General features: G+C 39.7%; 1 protein-coding gene across 1 annotated transcript in view; it reads left to right on the plus strand.

Annotated features, from left to right (window-relative positions):
• The window catches only part of LOC107591132 (vacuolar protein sorting-associated protein 13D-like), a 41,783-nt gene extending 30,412 nt beyond the window's left edge, over positions 1 to 11,371 (plus strand). Inside the window, exons 54-65 of the mRNA XM_016280174.1 lie at positions 24 to 194; positions 351 to 455; positions 587 to 736; positions 1,185 to 1,334; positions 1,446 to 1,542; positions 1,631 to 1,779; positions 1,895 to 2,029; positions 2,181 to 2,348; positions 5,693 to 5,825; positions 5,942 to 6,191; positions 9,604 to 9,643; positions 9,858 to 11,371. Of these exons, the coding sequence (XP_016135660.1) occupies positions 24 to 194; positions 351 to 455; positions 587 to 736; positions 1,185 to 1,334; positions 1,446 to 1,542; positions 1,631 to 1,779; positions 1,895 to 2,029; positions 2,181 to 2,348; positions 5,693 to 5,825; positions 5,942 to 6,191; positions 9,604 to 9,643; positions 9,858 to 9,989 (1,680 nt within the window). The 3' untranslated portion in view covers positions 9,990 to 11,371. The remainder of the gene's footprint in view (positions 1 to 23; positions 195 to 350; positions 456 to 586; positions 737 to 1,184; positions 1,335 to 1,445; positions 1,543 to 1,630; positions 1,780 to 1,894; positions 2,030 to 2,180; positions 2,349 to 5,692; positions 5,826 to 5,941; positions 6,192 to 9,603; positions 9,644 to 9,857) is intronic.
• The last annotated feature ends 5,126 nt before the right edge of the window (positions 11,372 to 16,497 follow it).

Consider the following 16,497-nt stretch of genomic DNA (forward strand, 5'->3'; position numbering starts at 1 on the left):
AAAAGCTGTTTGTGGTGTTTTAGGTAAGAGGGGGAGTTTCTGGACTATATGATGGTGCTGAGGTGGTACTGGGACCAGACTCTGGTGTTTTGGAACCGTTACCAGAGCAACAGTTCATCAACCAGAAAATGAGGCCTGGCTCAGGGGTTCTGTCTATACAAGTCCTGCCTGATGGGCCAACGCGAGTATTGCAGGTAAGACACCCCGTTGTTATTAGGGTAAGACACTCTCATTGTTATTGAAGGACATGGTTGGGGTAGCATGCCATCTGAAACCATATGAAATGGACTTGGTTCCTGTCTTTCTTTCACACTTTCTAATATAATAAGAAGCTGCATACCTCATTTCAGATCAGTGACTTCAACCAACGGCGCGTGAATAGACCCTCTCCCAGCACAGAGGAAGACCAGAATAAAGAGAGCGCTCAGAAGAAAGTTCCTGAGGAGGAACTTGAGGTAAAAACCATGTTTCTGATGTAGCATTTTGCCTTGACTGTGTTTCCAGTGAAAATAGAATTTGCACAGAGTTCACAAATATTGACCTTGGAAGTTAAGATTAACACCCTAATTCATGCCTTTGTGTGTAGGTGTTGGTGAACCTAGAGGAAGGAGTGGGCCTGTCACTGGTAAATAAGCTTCCTGAAGAGCTCGTTTTTGCCACTCTGTCTGGCATTGATGTGCACTTCATCCGTACCACTGCCAGCCAGGTGCTAGAACTTACAGTGAAAGACATTCAGGTAAGCAGCCACAGACCAAAACATACTTCTTCAATGTGTGAGAATTTCCCACTTTGGATTAGGGAAGGGTCAAGATGGTTGACCGGTTAGTAAGATTGACTATCGAAATTTTTTGCTCATCTGCCATATTTTTGACCATCAGCTAGGCAAATTGATGGCTGTTAATACAAAAAAACCTCAACATTTGATGTTTGATTCATACCAGGTCCCAGAAAACACTTTTATGGATAGAACTGTTAGTACATTGGATCTCTATTAGTAGATTTAGTAGTCCCTACTAAAGACCATTCGTGGACATTTATGTATATATTTAATGTGCAATCCATGTCTTTATACCGCCGTTCCTCGTATATGGGCACTACATACAAGGATGGATTGTGGGTGTGCTGACTTAGCAGCCTTCAATAAAGTTCTGACAGAAATATCTTTATTTTCTCATCTATTTCAGGTGGACAACCAGCTCCTGGGCACCACTCATCCTGTTATGCTGTGTGTGGCTCCAAGCTCCAGTGAAAGTTCTGCAGTGGACTCAGGCCCTGCTTTGCAGGTCAACTCTGTTAAAGTGCCCAGCAGTCTTATGCTCACAGATCTTTATAAGGTGAAACCAATTTATGGACTCACTTTGTCTCCAAAAAATGCTTCAGGCATATCTGTATATCTTCTTTTGTCTACAGGAGTTTGATTATAGATTTTACTCTCTGCCTTACAGCATCTGATGGTCACAGCCCGCCGCTATACTGTCATCATTGAGGAGAAGCTCCTAATGAAACTGCTCATATTCTTTGGCTACGGTCAGGCAGAGGGAGGTGTGTAGTGGGTATCCCTCTGATGTGCAGTATGGGGAATGCACCTTATGATTCTCTGCTAAGTACTGTACATGATTTTGTGTTTTAGAGGTGGAGAAGCTGGATGAGAACCTTTATGAGAAAACCAATGACGATGCAGGAACTCCAAAGCGTTATTATTTTGAGAACTTGAAGATCAGTCTTCCTCAGGTCAAGCTGAGTGTCTTCACCTCTCACAAGTTACCCCCTGACCTGAAGGTACAAGAGCCACAGTAGAATCAGCTGGAGTACTGTCAGTTCTTCACTGGATGCAGTTCTGTTGTATGAAGTTTATGAAGTGGTCTGTAGCATAATCAAATGTTGTTCTGCACAGGCTTTGAAGGGAGCCCTTGGGTTCCCACTCATTCGTTTTGAAGATGCAATCATTAACATGTACCCTTATACTCGAGTCCATCCCTATGAGACGCAGGAGATGATCATCAGTGACATCCTCAAGCACTTCAAAGAGGTCTTAAACATTCTTCTTTCTTAATTGTTATATTTACTTTACATTTTTACGCTATATGTTACGGTATAAGTTCTCAATGGTTGCATCACCACTGTGTGATTTCATTAGCTCTTGGTCTTACGTCTACTTTCTTTGTTTTTTTTTTTTGTAGGAGCTTATCAGCCAGGCAGCTCAGATCCTGGGTTCAGTGGACTTCCTGGGTAATCCCATGGGCCTACTGAATGACGTTACTGAGGGTATGAATGAACTTATCAAGTACGGCAACGTTGGAGGGCTCATCCGCAGTGTTACACATGGTGTTTCCAACTCAGCTGCCAAGGTAGTCAAAGTTCGCATTCTTACTGTCATCTTCACCAGTCTGTCTGGCAATGCATGATTCTCAATTACTGAAGTATTTCACAGGGTTATTTTGCCATATTATTCCCAAATGTATGACATATGATAAAGTTTATCTGTTCAGCTGCAAAGTACCAGAGCAGTAACCACAAGACAGGGATTCACTGGGTGCAAGGCCAAGTCATAATGAGAAAAAAAAAGAGAACGAATTGTCCTCTGTGATCGGGTCTGTTCAAATGTAAATTAGAAGCTGAAGTTGTTTATTTCTCAGACTTCTTATTGAATATGTTTTTGAAGAACCGTCCAAGCAGTGTGCCTGAGCAGGAACACTAGAACAAGCCACATGTTGTCATTTGATGATTTCCAGGAAAAGAATGGGAACAGCATTGAAAGGTCAGATGCACATGATCTTCACCAGCAAAGCAATCTGACCTGATTTTCATCCTAATATGCAATGGAGAGATGAAGGTTCAGCAAGTTTATTAGTTTTGCTCTCCTTGTGTAAACGGGCAGGTTTCTGCATGTTTACAGAATCAGGGAATACGAGCATTTAATTATTTCGTCAGCATAAAAGTTGAATATCAGCCCTGGAACATTCTCATGTGCGTTGTACGTTTGTGAGGCTCTTGGTGTTGAGCTTGAGCAGATGGACTCTGATTAATGAGCTTAAAAAGCTAATTTGCTCATGGCACTAGTGTATGAATGTGTATACTCATGTGGCTACAGTTGTGTGTGTGGTCAGACCTGAGCCTACACTTCATGTCCTGCAGCCAGCTCTCAGCATGTCTGTCTGACAGTCCGTTGTGCCACGTCCTTCATTGGCAGCCAGCTCACTGTCAGACAGGGCTTTGTGTACTTTTCCCTCTGTCCGCTCCCTCTGTGCTCTCATTTACTTTCCTTCCAGCCACACTGGCCAAGCTCATGCCAAAAGTACTCATAGAATGGGACAACACTAGGTCTCAATCAGCAATCTTTCACATTCACACTTGACCCTTTCTCATTTCACTTTGCTGCTTTTTTTTAGCTAAGGTGAGTTGGTTTAAATATGCTCATCATACTACTACAGTAATTTTAGAATAGACTTTGGAGCAAAATAGATTTTCAAAATAGGTTGGAGTAACAGTCCATTTCTTTGACTTCAGCTCATCTGTTGCTGTAGTATCTTTTAAGGTCTTTCTAAATAACCCACTGAACTGCTGAAGAAATGCTTAGGTTTACCAAAGAAAAACAAATCCTCTCTATGTTGGCTGCTTTTTTGCCACTAACTCAATTTCAAAAGTATAAACAAATTATTACTCCCCCTGGAGAACTTCCAGCAGCTTGAATAAAAATGCTTTGCCAAAATCATCCACCAACTGTATAAGGCTCCATGTCGTGCTGCTTGAGGTGGAAAAACTTTAATGAAAGATATAAAAGGCATTTGAGAGCTTTGGTTTGATCAAGTGCCTAGAAAGCTTGAGTTTACTGAATTTGCAAAGATTACCATTAGTTTTTGTAACTTATGTCAGTGGCCACCCAGAATTTATGTGCAGTCCTCAAGAATTCTCTGTTGTTAGTTTTACCTTTATGGGGGCCTGGACCTTTCTTAATAGGCATTTTAGTTAAAGCATGCTCTGTTGACTGCAATGTGCCTGTGCCTTTAACATTTTCCAGTGTTTTTTTTTTAAATAGTGCCTATAATTTAAAAATGCATTTGAATTCATATTCAGCAGTGTCTTCAGCAAAGCTTCAAGCTTATTTTTCCATCACTGTTTCATGTTTCAAAGCAACTCTCACTGTGAACAGGATTTACCTTTTATTATCAGTTTATAAAATTGTTCTCATCTGTCAGACCACTTTATGATGATCACACCATGGTTTTCATTCCTTTACATCTTCTTTCTCACATGCAGACACACTGACTGAAACACATTCTTGCACACCTCTAGGGGCCCTGCTTTGAGATAGGATGGTCTAATGGCTCAAGCAGGGGTGGTGTGAGGGGCCATAAACTTGAAAGTGTTCTGATCCTCCTCTCCCTCCCGCAAGCTCATATCTGGTAAATGTATTGGTATAATTTCACAGCCAAGCTTTTTTTTTTTTTTTTTTCACAAAAAAAAAGGAAGAGAGTAAGAGAGGGAAGCAGAAGAGGAGGAGGAGCAGAGAATCTGAGCTGGCCTTCAGATGAACTCACCAGGGACTTTGCTTAGAGGGGTCATTCCAAGTTCATGCCTGGCTTTCGATTGAGTTCTGCAGAATGTGCCTGTGTTTATAAAGTGCTCCGGCTGCAGTAGGGAGCTCACTGGGCCTGTAACACAAACTCCCTTCTAGGAGGCACCTGCAGGGGACCTGAGGGGGGCCACACTGGGCAAAGTCAGGTCAAATGTGCCAAGAGGGGAAAGCGCCACCCCATTAGACAAATTACAGCCTGATATATTTGACAGCTGGATGAGATGGTGTGTAAAATCAATTATCTGTAAAATCGCTGCGTATCCTCATAGCTCAGCAATGGAAGTTTTTGAGAACAATGGTGGTTGCCCAGAATATGGCACCTTGCAAATAATGTTTCCATGTTCAGTGACTGTAAGATATTAGAAATTAATGTTTCATGAACTCACAGAAAAGTTGAATAGTTGATTTTCATTTATTTTGTTTGACTGTAGTCTATAGTATAAACAGTTGAAGAACTACATGAACTTTTGGAGAAAATGAAATGGGAACCACAATAAGTCATGGATGTGTCCTAAAGTAGACAATCCACTCCTTAAGGTCACTGCAGGCAGTTTACTCCTTAGGGTCACTGTGGGGGGGCTTTCACTAACTGAAAAGGCCAGTGTCAGCAACTGTTGGCTGACATTATAAACCCAGGACACACCAAGTCGACTTCAAAGTACTAGCGGCAACAAAAGCCAACAGTGTTGTCACCTTGAATTGGCTGCGTCTGGACCAAAAATCTGTTCTTGAACACGCACAGACTACATCCGACTGCAAACAAGCACGTGCGTTCTGCGCCTGTGTATAGAAATTAACTTTCTATATCAGCGTGTATCAGTAGTCTATATTAGTCATTCAAAAGGAGAAAACATAAGAATATACGAGAAATAACTAGCCCGACAGATTTTGGCCAATGGCTGACTGTCAGCTTGGTATGTCCTGGCATTTAAATGACAAATTCTTTATAAATGTATTTCATACCACATGTGGTTTGGACTGAATTGTTTGCTTGTTGGTACAGTAAACTTAATAATATTGCATAATTATTGTATTGTCTTATTTTTAGATTGAGGTTTCATTATTAATTTAAGTGATAATGGTCTATCCAGTATAATATGATAACTGTCTGTGCAGTTTGCAGGTACCTTATCAGATGGATTGGGCAAGACAATGGACAATCGCCATCAGACTGAACGAGAGTGCATTCGCTATCATGGAGCAACCAGCGGAGAGCACCTTGTGGCGGGGATTCATGGTCTTGCTCATGGTACATGAGAATATTTGCATTTTAAATGCTCAATATTCAGGCACTTTATTGTACCATGATTTGTCCACTCATATCAAACTAAACCAACTTGCTGTTTCACACTCAATGCTGTATAGGCATAATTGGCGGTCTGACCAGTGTGATAACATCAACAGTGGAGGGGGTGAAGACTGAGGGAGGTGTCGGTGGATTTTTCTCTGGTCTGGGGAAGGGACTGGTCGGCACAGTGACAAAACCTGTGGCAGGAGCCCTGGATTTTGCCTCAGAAACAGCACAAACTGTCCGAGACATGGCCAGCCTAAGCAACAGGTATTTTCTTTTCTCAACTATGTATTCAGGTTATTTTTTCTATTATGGAAGAGGATGACAGAAAAAATTTAGATTAATGCTTTATCCGTGGCCTTCTGCATGGCCCTTTTCCAACTACAGTGTGCCAGAGCCTGTCCCCAAACTGGAATAGAAAACAGCATACATTTAAAAAAAAAAAAAAAAAAAAGCAGCAAATCATTCTGGCAAGAGTGATGAAAAACAAGACTTTGGAAACGATGCAGTAATGTCACATTGCACAGCAGCTCCAGTCACTTAATTTTCAATGACTGTCTAAAATTATTCAAATTTTGTTGGAATTTATTAATATACATTTTTTTTGTTATATCTTATGAACATTGCATCACATGCAGCTTGTGATTGCATTAAATTACTTAAAACTACTAACATTAGAAGTGTTAAACAAAGACCATAATGCACCATGTTTGTAGTCATGCAGTCAGTGACATCATTGTTCTGCTGGACATCAGTGGCGTAAATCATCTAGTTGAGCAATGGCTCCAGCACAAGAACCATCACCATTTCAGTGGATAAGGGGTATCTGTGGTTCAATGTTTATTGCTCTTACTACTTTGCAGAGCCTTCGTGACCTCTCTGTTGATGTGCCCATAAATCCCACCTGTCTTTTGATGAGTTTAGCTTGTGGCAATCCAAGCTCTACACTAATGAGCACCTGCTAATGATCCAAAGCACAGTCCAAAACTGTTCCGAAAAACTTGCCTACTGTTTTAAGAGCAGCCTTCAGGGTCTCACCTTCACTTCATCCTCTAAAACCAGCAGCTCTACCTGAGGTTTTATGAGGGGGCCCAAAAGCTAGTCATATTACACAGGCTGTCTGGTATGTAAAGCCATTTGTTCTTCATTTGCCTATGTATATGTGCAGCAAGGAGTGTTTGTGGTTTTACTGCTCCAACTGGAGGAGGAATGAGTTTCCGGTCCTCACACCATTCCCCTTGAATGGAGAGAGGCCGTGTGTGTGTGTGTGTGTGTGTGTGTGTGCGCGGAAAAGGGACCTGCTGGTGAACTGTGCAGTGAAGAGCTGGGGGAGTTTAAGGGAGAGGCATTCGGAGCGTGCCTGCCACAGTTCGGCCAAGAGTTCAGCCAGAGTTCACACAGTAAATGTGCAGGATTCGTGGGTTTCAGCGAACACAGTCTGACCCAGCTATTACATGTTCTCAATAACACATTCTCAGGTAGCACTTCTGCACCAAATCTTCACATGTGCTCTGTTTTCAAGGATCAATTTCTATGCATCAACAACCGGCCATGGTGATTCCCAGTTGAGCTTTCTTCCCTTCCTTTCTGAAACGTTCATGATATTTCCCACATTTTGCACGTTCTCTTGCAAACACTTGTCAGTAGTGTCAAACACTTGACTGTAGTGACAATGAAATGATGTTTGTCTCCTGCTGGTCAGGAATATGTTATTATTATGTTATATTATACATAACCTCTAAGATTGCAAACAGGAAATAAAGAAGTAAATGAGAAGCAGACTGTAGCAAGGTCAGGATTAGTGGAAGTGTCCGCTTCTTTTTGCTCTCCTGCCCTGCTAGTGAACTCAGCCTCCCACATCAGTTCCCCGGACCCCAGATCCCCCCCCCTTGCTCTCTCTCTCTCACACACACACACACACACACATAACATACACCATTCCCAACTGCACTATGCAATCCAGGCAGGCTTCCAGAGGCAGCTCAATTACAATTTCAAAACAAAGGCAAAGAAGTGCTGGGGGTTGGCCTGGGGCAGCAGTAGGGGCTCAGACTTTGACTGAATAAGTACCCTGTTCCCCACCTTTAGCTGTCAGTTCAGCTTGGAAAAGCATGCATTTTCTATTACTCCAAGCTTTATTAAAGAAAGTCCCTCATGTGGTTTGCCTCTTGATGTGCATTTGAATGTCACCTTTGGCAAACGCATCAAGGAGAACCTTTCTGCCTTCACTAATGTTTGGTAAACCTCAAATTCCTCCTCTGTAAAAGATGACAGTACTTGTTCTGTGGCATTTAATTGAGACAACGGAATACAACGGTGGTTTTTCTCGCTGTTGTAAAAAAGGAATGTGCATTTCTGGTAATCTTACTGTACCTGCTAATTCTAACTTGTTTTGGAATCAGCATACTAAATACAACTCGATTACACAGTTGACCCACAGTTGACCCAGTAAACCAAAGATAAGATTAGAAAAATAAGCAATATTAGTCAGCCAAGCCTGAAGCATACCAGATGAGAAAATATGATGTCTCACCACAAGTCAAGTGTGTATATTTTAGTCAGACAGATAATGTGATTGTAACTCGGCTTCGTACAGCACGTATACACTTTAATCTGATCCTGGACAGCCAATGTCCTACAGATTTTAGCGCTAACCTGCCCTAACACACTTTTCTGGAATTTCGAGTAAACTTCAAGACGTTGCTTACTGTAGGAGAGTGAGCCTCCAAGAGCAGACTTTGACACCACTGCTTTAATCAGACTACAGTTGTCCTTGCCATTGTGCACTTGCTCCAATAGACAGCAGTGACATGTAATGTGTATTCAAAAAACTCTTATCGTGTATCCTTGAGCAGACAAATGAAAACTGTTACTCAAATATGCATAAACATGCTGTAGCTTGATTACAACTGATAAACCTTTCTTTGGGGTGACAAGAGATGGTGGCCTAATTTGCCTATATTCCAGCAGGCGTGCTTTTACTGGCTATGTCAGTGGAGAACCAAGTTAAACACCTAGATACAGCAGCCTTCCACATCACGCCCACCCTCAACCCATTTTGCTCATGATCTTTCTCGGAAAGAAGCAAGAAGTAAGAGCTGTTTGTTTGCACCCATTGATGGCTGACTGGCTGGGCTCCAAGCCCTGTGCCTGACCTAGAGTTGAACCCTATTGTTCCAATCCCACAATCGGGTGCGGGGCATTGTGCTTGATCGCCTCCAGAGCAGTGGGAGCGGCTGGAGAGAGAGAGAGAGAGAGAGATTGTTTTCAATATTAAAGGCTTGATGTGAAATGCAAAAGAGGTTGCAAATGTGACCCACTTCGACCCACTTCAGATTTGGCCATCCTTGGTTATCCTTTATTCCCAGCGCCTTGCATTCTGAGTTCTTGATGAACAGAGGCAGCTGCATTCACCCGGGCTTCAGTTTAAACAGAACAGAGAAATGCAGTACACTGCCGTCTTTGTGAATCAACTGGAAACCATCAGCTCTAATCAAATGTCTGCTGGCCCAGATTCAAGCCAGATGTAGGAATTCCACTTGGCCTACCAGTGGCAGCCGAAAAGAAGAGAGGGGTTGTTTGCAGGAGAAGCAAGACCCAAGCTTTGCATTGGCACTGCAGTCTGCTGGCTAGTCCCATCAGCTTTGGCCAGGGCCACCAGAACTCTGGAGCTATCATGCCCTTCAATCACCATCGATTGAACTGTACACCTCTAACCAACACCGTGTGCTTGCAGTGGAGTGGCCATTCCAGGTCCATCACACCAGAAACCTATGGTAAGAGACTTTTGAGCTGTTAATGTCACTAGAATTTTTGTAATAGCAAATAAAAAAAACACATTACTAAATGGTGCAATACTTATGTTTGGGGATTGAATGTCCAGCAATGATGATATACCATTTCTGTATTATAAAAATACATGATTTTGGTGAAACACTTGTCATCGCTTTGCTAACTCCATTCCAAATGTCATTTGTTATTTCTCCATAGGTCCATGTGAATAGTGAGAGCCTTGCCATCAAGATTTCACAAGAAATCAATTACGCCAAGAGCCTTTACTATGAACAGCAGCTCATGCTGCCTCCCAGTGAGAATGAGGATAGCTTATTATTAGACTCTTAACTACACTGACCTGCAGGGTAGAAGGTGTTTCTCGCTCATTTTTCAACAGCTACTTCCTTTTTTCTGTTTCTGTGGAAAGACAGTAATAAATCAGCAGAGTGTGATCACCCACTTAAGCCAGTGTACGGGACATGCTCACAGCATGTGGTTTGTTCAGTGATGCAAACTAGTCTAGAGGGGCTGCTGTGAGCTCCAGCAGGCACAGATTTAACTTGAACATATGCGAGTATTTTATGTTCCTTGCAAACCTTAGCAGTATAATTAATTTTGTTTTACAATTGGTAAAATAACTGGTGTTTGTCGCTAGATGTACACGGCTATTCTGACACTGTGTATATATTTGTGTATAGATCCTCTTATGTACATAGATAGGCACAAACCAATAGGACTATATCTGCCATGTATATATAATGTTGAAAATAAGAATATGTTATGAAATTAATCTTGGGTTGCTGTACAAAACTGCCTTTAAAGAAAGTTAATTTTGCTGAGTGATCGGAGGTTGATTGAATGATTGAATTGCACTGATACAAATGTAGGAAACTTAAGCTGCTCTCTCCATTCCCTGGTGAGCCAACATTAACACAAACACAACACAGAGAATGAGTGTTGTAAATACTGTCATTGCATTTTTCACTTCTCCACATGCAGTCCACCCACAAAACATCTGTCTGACGTTTTTCTTCTACCAGTTTCTTATATTCTTGTCCTTTCTATATTCACTTTAAGGAAGGTAATGAGAAATTTGACGTGTTTACCCTTTATTTAGTTTCTAAGATCTTTTACAAGTTCAAGCTTAAGATATGAAACACTTTTAACATATTTCAACATATAAAATAATGGTGTTCTGTAGCACATAAAATAATGGTTCTCTGCCTTTTTGTGCGTACAATCAAAATGAAGATTTGTCATCTGCTATTTTCACATCACAGAGACAATAATCTACTGTACTTAATTTTCCCCCATCTCAAACACTTATTTTACTCACTGGTTTAAATTGAACAATATCAAGTAATTCATTAAGTCTCACTGAATGAAGCTATTCATTTTAAGTTGTTACAAGTTGCTACCAAAGATCAGACACTATTAATGTTTTCTCTTTTAGAGAAGTATCGTCCTCGCTTATCTTAACTGTGTACATATACTAGTCTTTCAAAATAAAATGTAGATTTTTAACTTCTGTGACCGTGCCTCTGAAAACACTGGTCAATATAATTTAGGATAATATGAACAGTACTCCTAATGTGTTTTCTAAGTTGTCTATTATTTAAATATTAATATGTTGAATACAACCCTACAAAGCTGGTTTCCTCTATAACTGCACAAATATGCAAAGTAAATATAGTGTATATTTATTTTGTTTTAATATGCAAATGTGTAAAGCAAAATAAAAGTTATGGTTTAACACAGTATTTGTAATTATTGTTTTTTTTGCGGATAATGATTAATTTGTAATATTTTGGTGTGCTTTCTTTTCTTATTATTAATGGGTCATTCTATGCAAATGTCAATTTTTTTGTCCCTAGCCTTTACAGAAATATTACACTTGAAAAACACGTTAGGGATACAATTTTTTAATATTTTAAAATGAAACAATGTGTTATTTGAACAATTACACCTTCTTGAGCCATCAATGTGGCAATATTTGTTTTTAACCACAAAACTGCTCGTCCCCACAGCCATGTACAGAGGGAAAGTGCTTTATTTTGAGGTCAAAAACAGGTTTTTCTACCATTTAAAATACAGTAATGTATTCATAACTATCAAATATAAAAAAACTAAAATGCCAAATAAATATTATAAAATATATAATGAAAGTAGTGGTCCCCTGGAGTTGTGTCACTGGTGTTACCGTTTAACAAAAATCATTTATTTTGAAATAAAAATCACACTGATGACATCACTTGACTTCCTCCTATTTCCTGAAGATCTTAAGAAAAGCCCATGTTAAGTCCACTGTCTCTTTTCAGTTATCAGAAATGTTCTCATTTATCTCATGATTTCATATGAGGCTTATAGTTGAAGTCACTGCATGACCTACGTTATTGTTCGGAAATTGTAAAAAACTAGAATACAAATGGATTAAACTACTTAATTTAGTGAGTATACCATGATTGACAACATGTGGTTTGATACCTTGCAGCAGACATTTTGTAAAATGCATTTTTCATTAAAAAAATGGTCACTGGTGTTACCTTCCTTATGGGTAACACCAGTGAAGATCAGTTTATGTTTATGTTCTTTTACTGCTTTCACTAAATGCCAAATGTAACAATTTAGTCTCCTCTAATAATTATAGTTGAAGAATAAGGATATTTGGTCTAATGTATGTCACTGGTGATTCATTGTGTCACTGGTGTTACCGTGTTTTTTTTCTATCACATTAAATAAAATGTCACATGTGGCATGATAATAATTTTACATCCAAGAAATTCTGCTACACTCAAGAGTTTAGAGATTTAAAGGATTGCATCATGTTTTTTTTAGTTTTTTTTAAATATTTTCATTGTTATAACAAATACATGGTTGCGCAAATGAACTAACATCATTCAATCACACTTTTATAAATTCTGCTACACTCAAGAGTTTAGAGATTTAAAGGATTGCATCATGTTTTTTTTTGTTTTTTTTTTATATTTTCATTGTTATAACAAATACATGGTTGCGCAAATGAACTAACATCATTCAATCACACTTTTAACAAACCTAATTAAAATAAATAAAACATAATCTCCTTATTTTTGCATTATTATTTTTCTGTAACTCTGACTACATGTGCTGAAAAAATCGAGAAATAATTTTTCATAAAAAAACTCTAAAATTGCCAAAGAAGTAAGGTAACACCAGTGACAAAAAAAAAAATGGTACGTGGTCTTTAAATAAATGCACAAAAAAGATTAAAAACAATCATTAAGCTGTCATTTATGTGTATTCATAAAGTCAAAATGTAATCTAATAATGTGGTCTAAGTTTAAATGTTAAAAAAAGAAATACATTTTAAGACATCTTGCCATACCAAAAGTGGACATTTCTGTAGAATAACCTTGATATGATAGGCTGCCTTATAGTTCTGCTTTACAAGTGCTTTATCCAGTGTTTCTGCTTTGTGTATCAGAAAATGTCAACTTTTCCCTCATAATAAATAGGCTAAACAGGATTATATCTAATGGTACGTGGTCTTTAAATAAATGCACAAAAAAGATTAAAAACAATCATTAAGATGTCATTTATGTGTATTCATAAAGTCAAAATGTAATCTAATAATGTGGTCTAAGTTTAAATGTTAAAAAAAAGAAATACATTTTAAGACATCTTGCCATACCAAAAGTGGACATTTCTGTAGAATAACCTTGATATGATAGGCTGCCTTATAGTTCTGCTTTACAAGTGCTTTATCCAGTGTTTCTGCTTTGTGTATCAGAAAATGTCAACTTTTCCCTCATAATAAATAGGCTAAACAGGATTATATCTGCTTACCTTCTGTGAGATTGGATGAACCTCCATGTTTGTGGGCTGAAGTCCTATAGTTTTAAATAGTTTTTGATCAAGCATGACGACTTTACCAATGTTTGCTATATTTTACACCTTTCTGGAGTTTTATTTTAGGTTTTGATGTCCTTAAGAATATGTATTTGCAGTACAGGTACCAAAAACCATCTCAATATATTTTTACAGCTCCTTTCTCGGGAGCTCTGCTGAGAACAGGTCGATTTTGGCCTGTCTAATTAATATTCATGAGCCTCTCTTCTGATTGGCCTGTTGTTTTCTGAGTGACGCATGGCCAGGCCAACCACAGGTAACTAGGGTCAGCAGACGTCACAGCGCTAGCTGGAGGCAGCAAAACAAAGGGGAAACTGGAGGCGGCCCATTCAAACCAGTGCAGGTTCGGCTACATAAGGAGCTTAAAATATCATCTTGTTGTGATGTTGGGTGCCAGAATCGACGTAATACAGCCTCAGATTAGAAATCTGATCGCATATCTGCTGCCAGTGCCAGACAAAAAACCGACGACAGCTGTGGTTAAACGCGAGAAAAGGTTAAATAAAGTATTGTCTTTTGTTGTTATGGGCACGTCTACAGATTTCTTGCCATATGTCTATGTTTCTTGCATCTCACGATTATGTCGTGTATGAAATAATGTTTGTGTGCATGTGTGTAAAACAACAAACTGACCATATAATCATTTGTAATTGTATATACATTATTGTGATTAATTGCAGCTGGAACAATAATGTAGCAGTAAATATAGTTGCCTGCTGAAATTGAAACGTATATACATCTTCGTCATGACTAGATAGACACGATGAGTTTGTCTTTACACGTTAGATGTGATCCACCTCATAGTAACAATCCTTTCAGATCGTCCATGCTTTGAGTGAGTGTAACGTTACAGGTCGGCCGATCTGCTTTTGTGGTTAAAGTTAACCTTTTCGATATGTTTCCGTGTTGTCCTTGTTCAGCAAAAGCATGGACGCGATGTTGTCTGGGGGTTTGGCTAAAGGAGAGTGGGACGGTGGGTGGTGCTCGGGGTGGGGACTGAAGGCGGTGACTGTGTAGTTCTGACGTCAACTTTTTACGGAAGTCACAACGGTTCGTGAAAAATCACAGCTACTTTAAGCAGGCTGTGTGCATTTTACTGTGGACTGACTGTTTTGAAACTTGTATGGTAGTTACATAGCACCTAGACCTCAGTTATCATGAAAAAAGCCAGGAAATTTCAGTTTTGACAATATGGGACCTTTAAAGTAACAATCCTTTCAGATCGTCCATGCTTTGAGTGAGTGTAACGTTACAGGTCGGCCGATCTGGTTTCGTGGTTAAAGTTAACCTTTTCGATATGTTTCCGTGTTGTCCTTGTTCAGCAAAAGCATGGATGCGATGTTGTCTGGGGGTTTGGCTAAAGGAGAGTGGGACGGTGGGTGGTGCTCGGGGTGGGGACTGAAGGCGGTGACTGTGTAGTTCTGACGTCAACTTTTTACGGAAGTCACAACGGTTCGTGAAAAATCACAGCTACTTTAAGCAGGCTGTGTGCATTTTACTGTGGACTGACTGTTTTGAAACTTGTATGGTAGTTACATAGCACCTAGACCTCAGTTATCATGAAAAAAGCCAGGAAATTTCAGTTTTGACAATATGGGACCTTTAAAGTCTCCATTTCTGCGGCTGACGGTCACATGCTGCTGCTTGCTAATTGGCGGTTATTTTGCGCCAAGTACCAAAACAATGCTAAGCCGCGAACTGGTTAGTTGACGCACCGTGTTTATTATTCTCGCGAGATGTAAGAAACGATCATTTGCTTATAATAGTACATTTTAGTTGTCAATAAAACAGTGATTTAAAGATATCAAAATGTATTTAAAATGAGATAAAATCTCTGGCATTATACACAAGTTTTCTGTAACGTTTAATTTGGAATTTTAAAGAAGTTTCTTTTAGTTAAACACGGCTGCATTTCAAAACACTTTGCCTGCGCCCCAATGTGCATACTATCCTAAATTCTATTAGTGATTTTCAATACTATTTAGGGCAGAGAGTATGCACATTGGGTATGCACGCACATTGGGTATGCACGAGTATGCACGCAGAGACTGTCTACCTTCTTCTTCTTGACTGACAGTGTGATGTCAGATCAATGGTCTCTTCCCTCAGGGTGACACACTCATTATTTAAAGATGGATGAGCGGTGGCCACACAACCCTGCCCTGCTTGGACAAATAACATTGACAAGGACAATACTATTGCTAACATTTAGCATTCGTGCACTGCATAGACGTAAGTGTGCTTTCGTTAATGAGATGTTGTCATAAGACACACATGGGTTCAAACAAACAAGTACAATATGTGGTAACACAGACCAGTCTGACAAAATCTGGTTCAAATATGATCTCACAAACCTGTGAAAGCTAATGGCATATGTTCAACATCCCTGAAGTTATCTGTTACAATAGGGACGAGTTGTGCCCTACCAATTCTCCTAGTACCCATTTCTACTTCTTTTCCACCTGTGCTGGGTCACATTAAGCAGTTCTTTTTCCTGGGCAAAGGGTTCATCACAGGGTGAGCTGTCTGTCCAACAACCTTCTCAGATTTATCTACTATTTGGCTAACCTTGCACTGAACTCACCCTCTGAGATTTGAGCTGACTTCTCCAACACACATGCACCAGAGACTGTCTACCTTCTTCTTCTTGACTGACAGTGTGATGTCAGATCAATGGTCTCTTCCCTCAGGGTGACACACTCATTATTTAAAGATGGATGAGCGGTGGCCACACAACCCTGCCCTGCTTGGACAAATAACATTGACAAGGACAATACTATTGCTAACATTTAGCATTCATGCACTGCATAGACGTAAGTGTGCTTTCGTTAATGAGATGTTGTCATAAGACACACATGGGTTCAAACAAACAAGTACAATATGTGGTAACACAGACCAGTCTGACAAAATCTGGTTCAAATATGATCTCACAAACCTGTGAAAGCTAATGGCATATGTTCAACATCCC

Source organism: Sinocyclocheilus grahami, unplaced genomic scaffold, assembly GCF_001515645.1.
Source record: "Sinocyclocheilus grahami isolate Dianchi unplaced genomic scaffold, SAMN03320097.WGS_v1.1 scaffold137.1, whole genome shotgun sequence".
Classification (NCBI taxonomy): domain Eukaryota; kingdom Metazoa; phylum Chordata; class Actinopteri; order Cypriniformes; family Cyprinidae; genus Sinocyclocheilus; species Sinocyclocheilus grahami.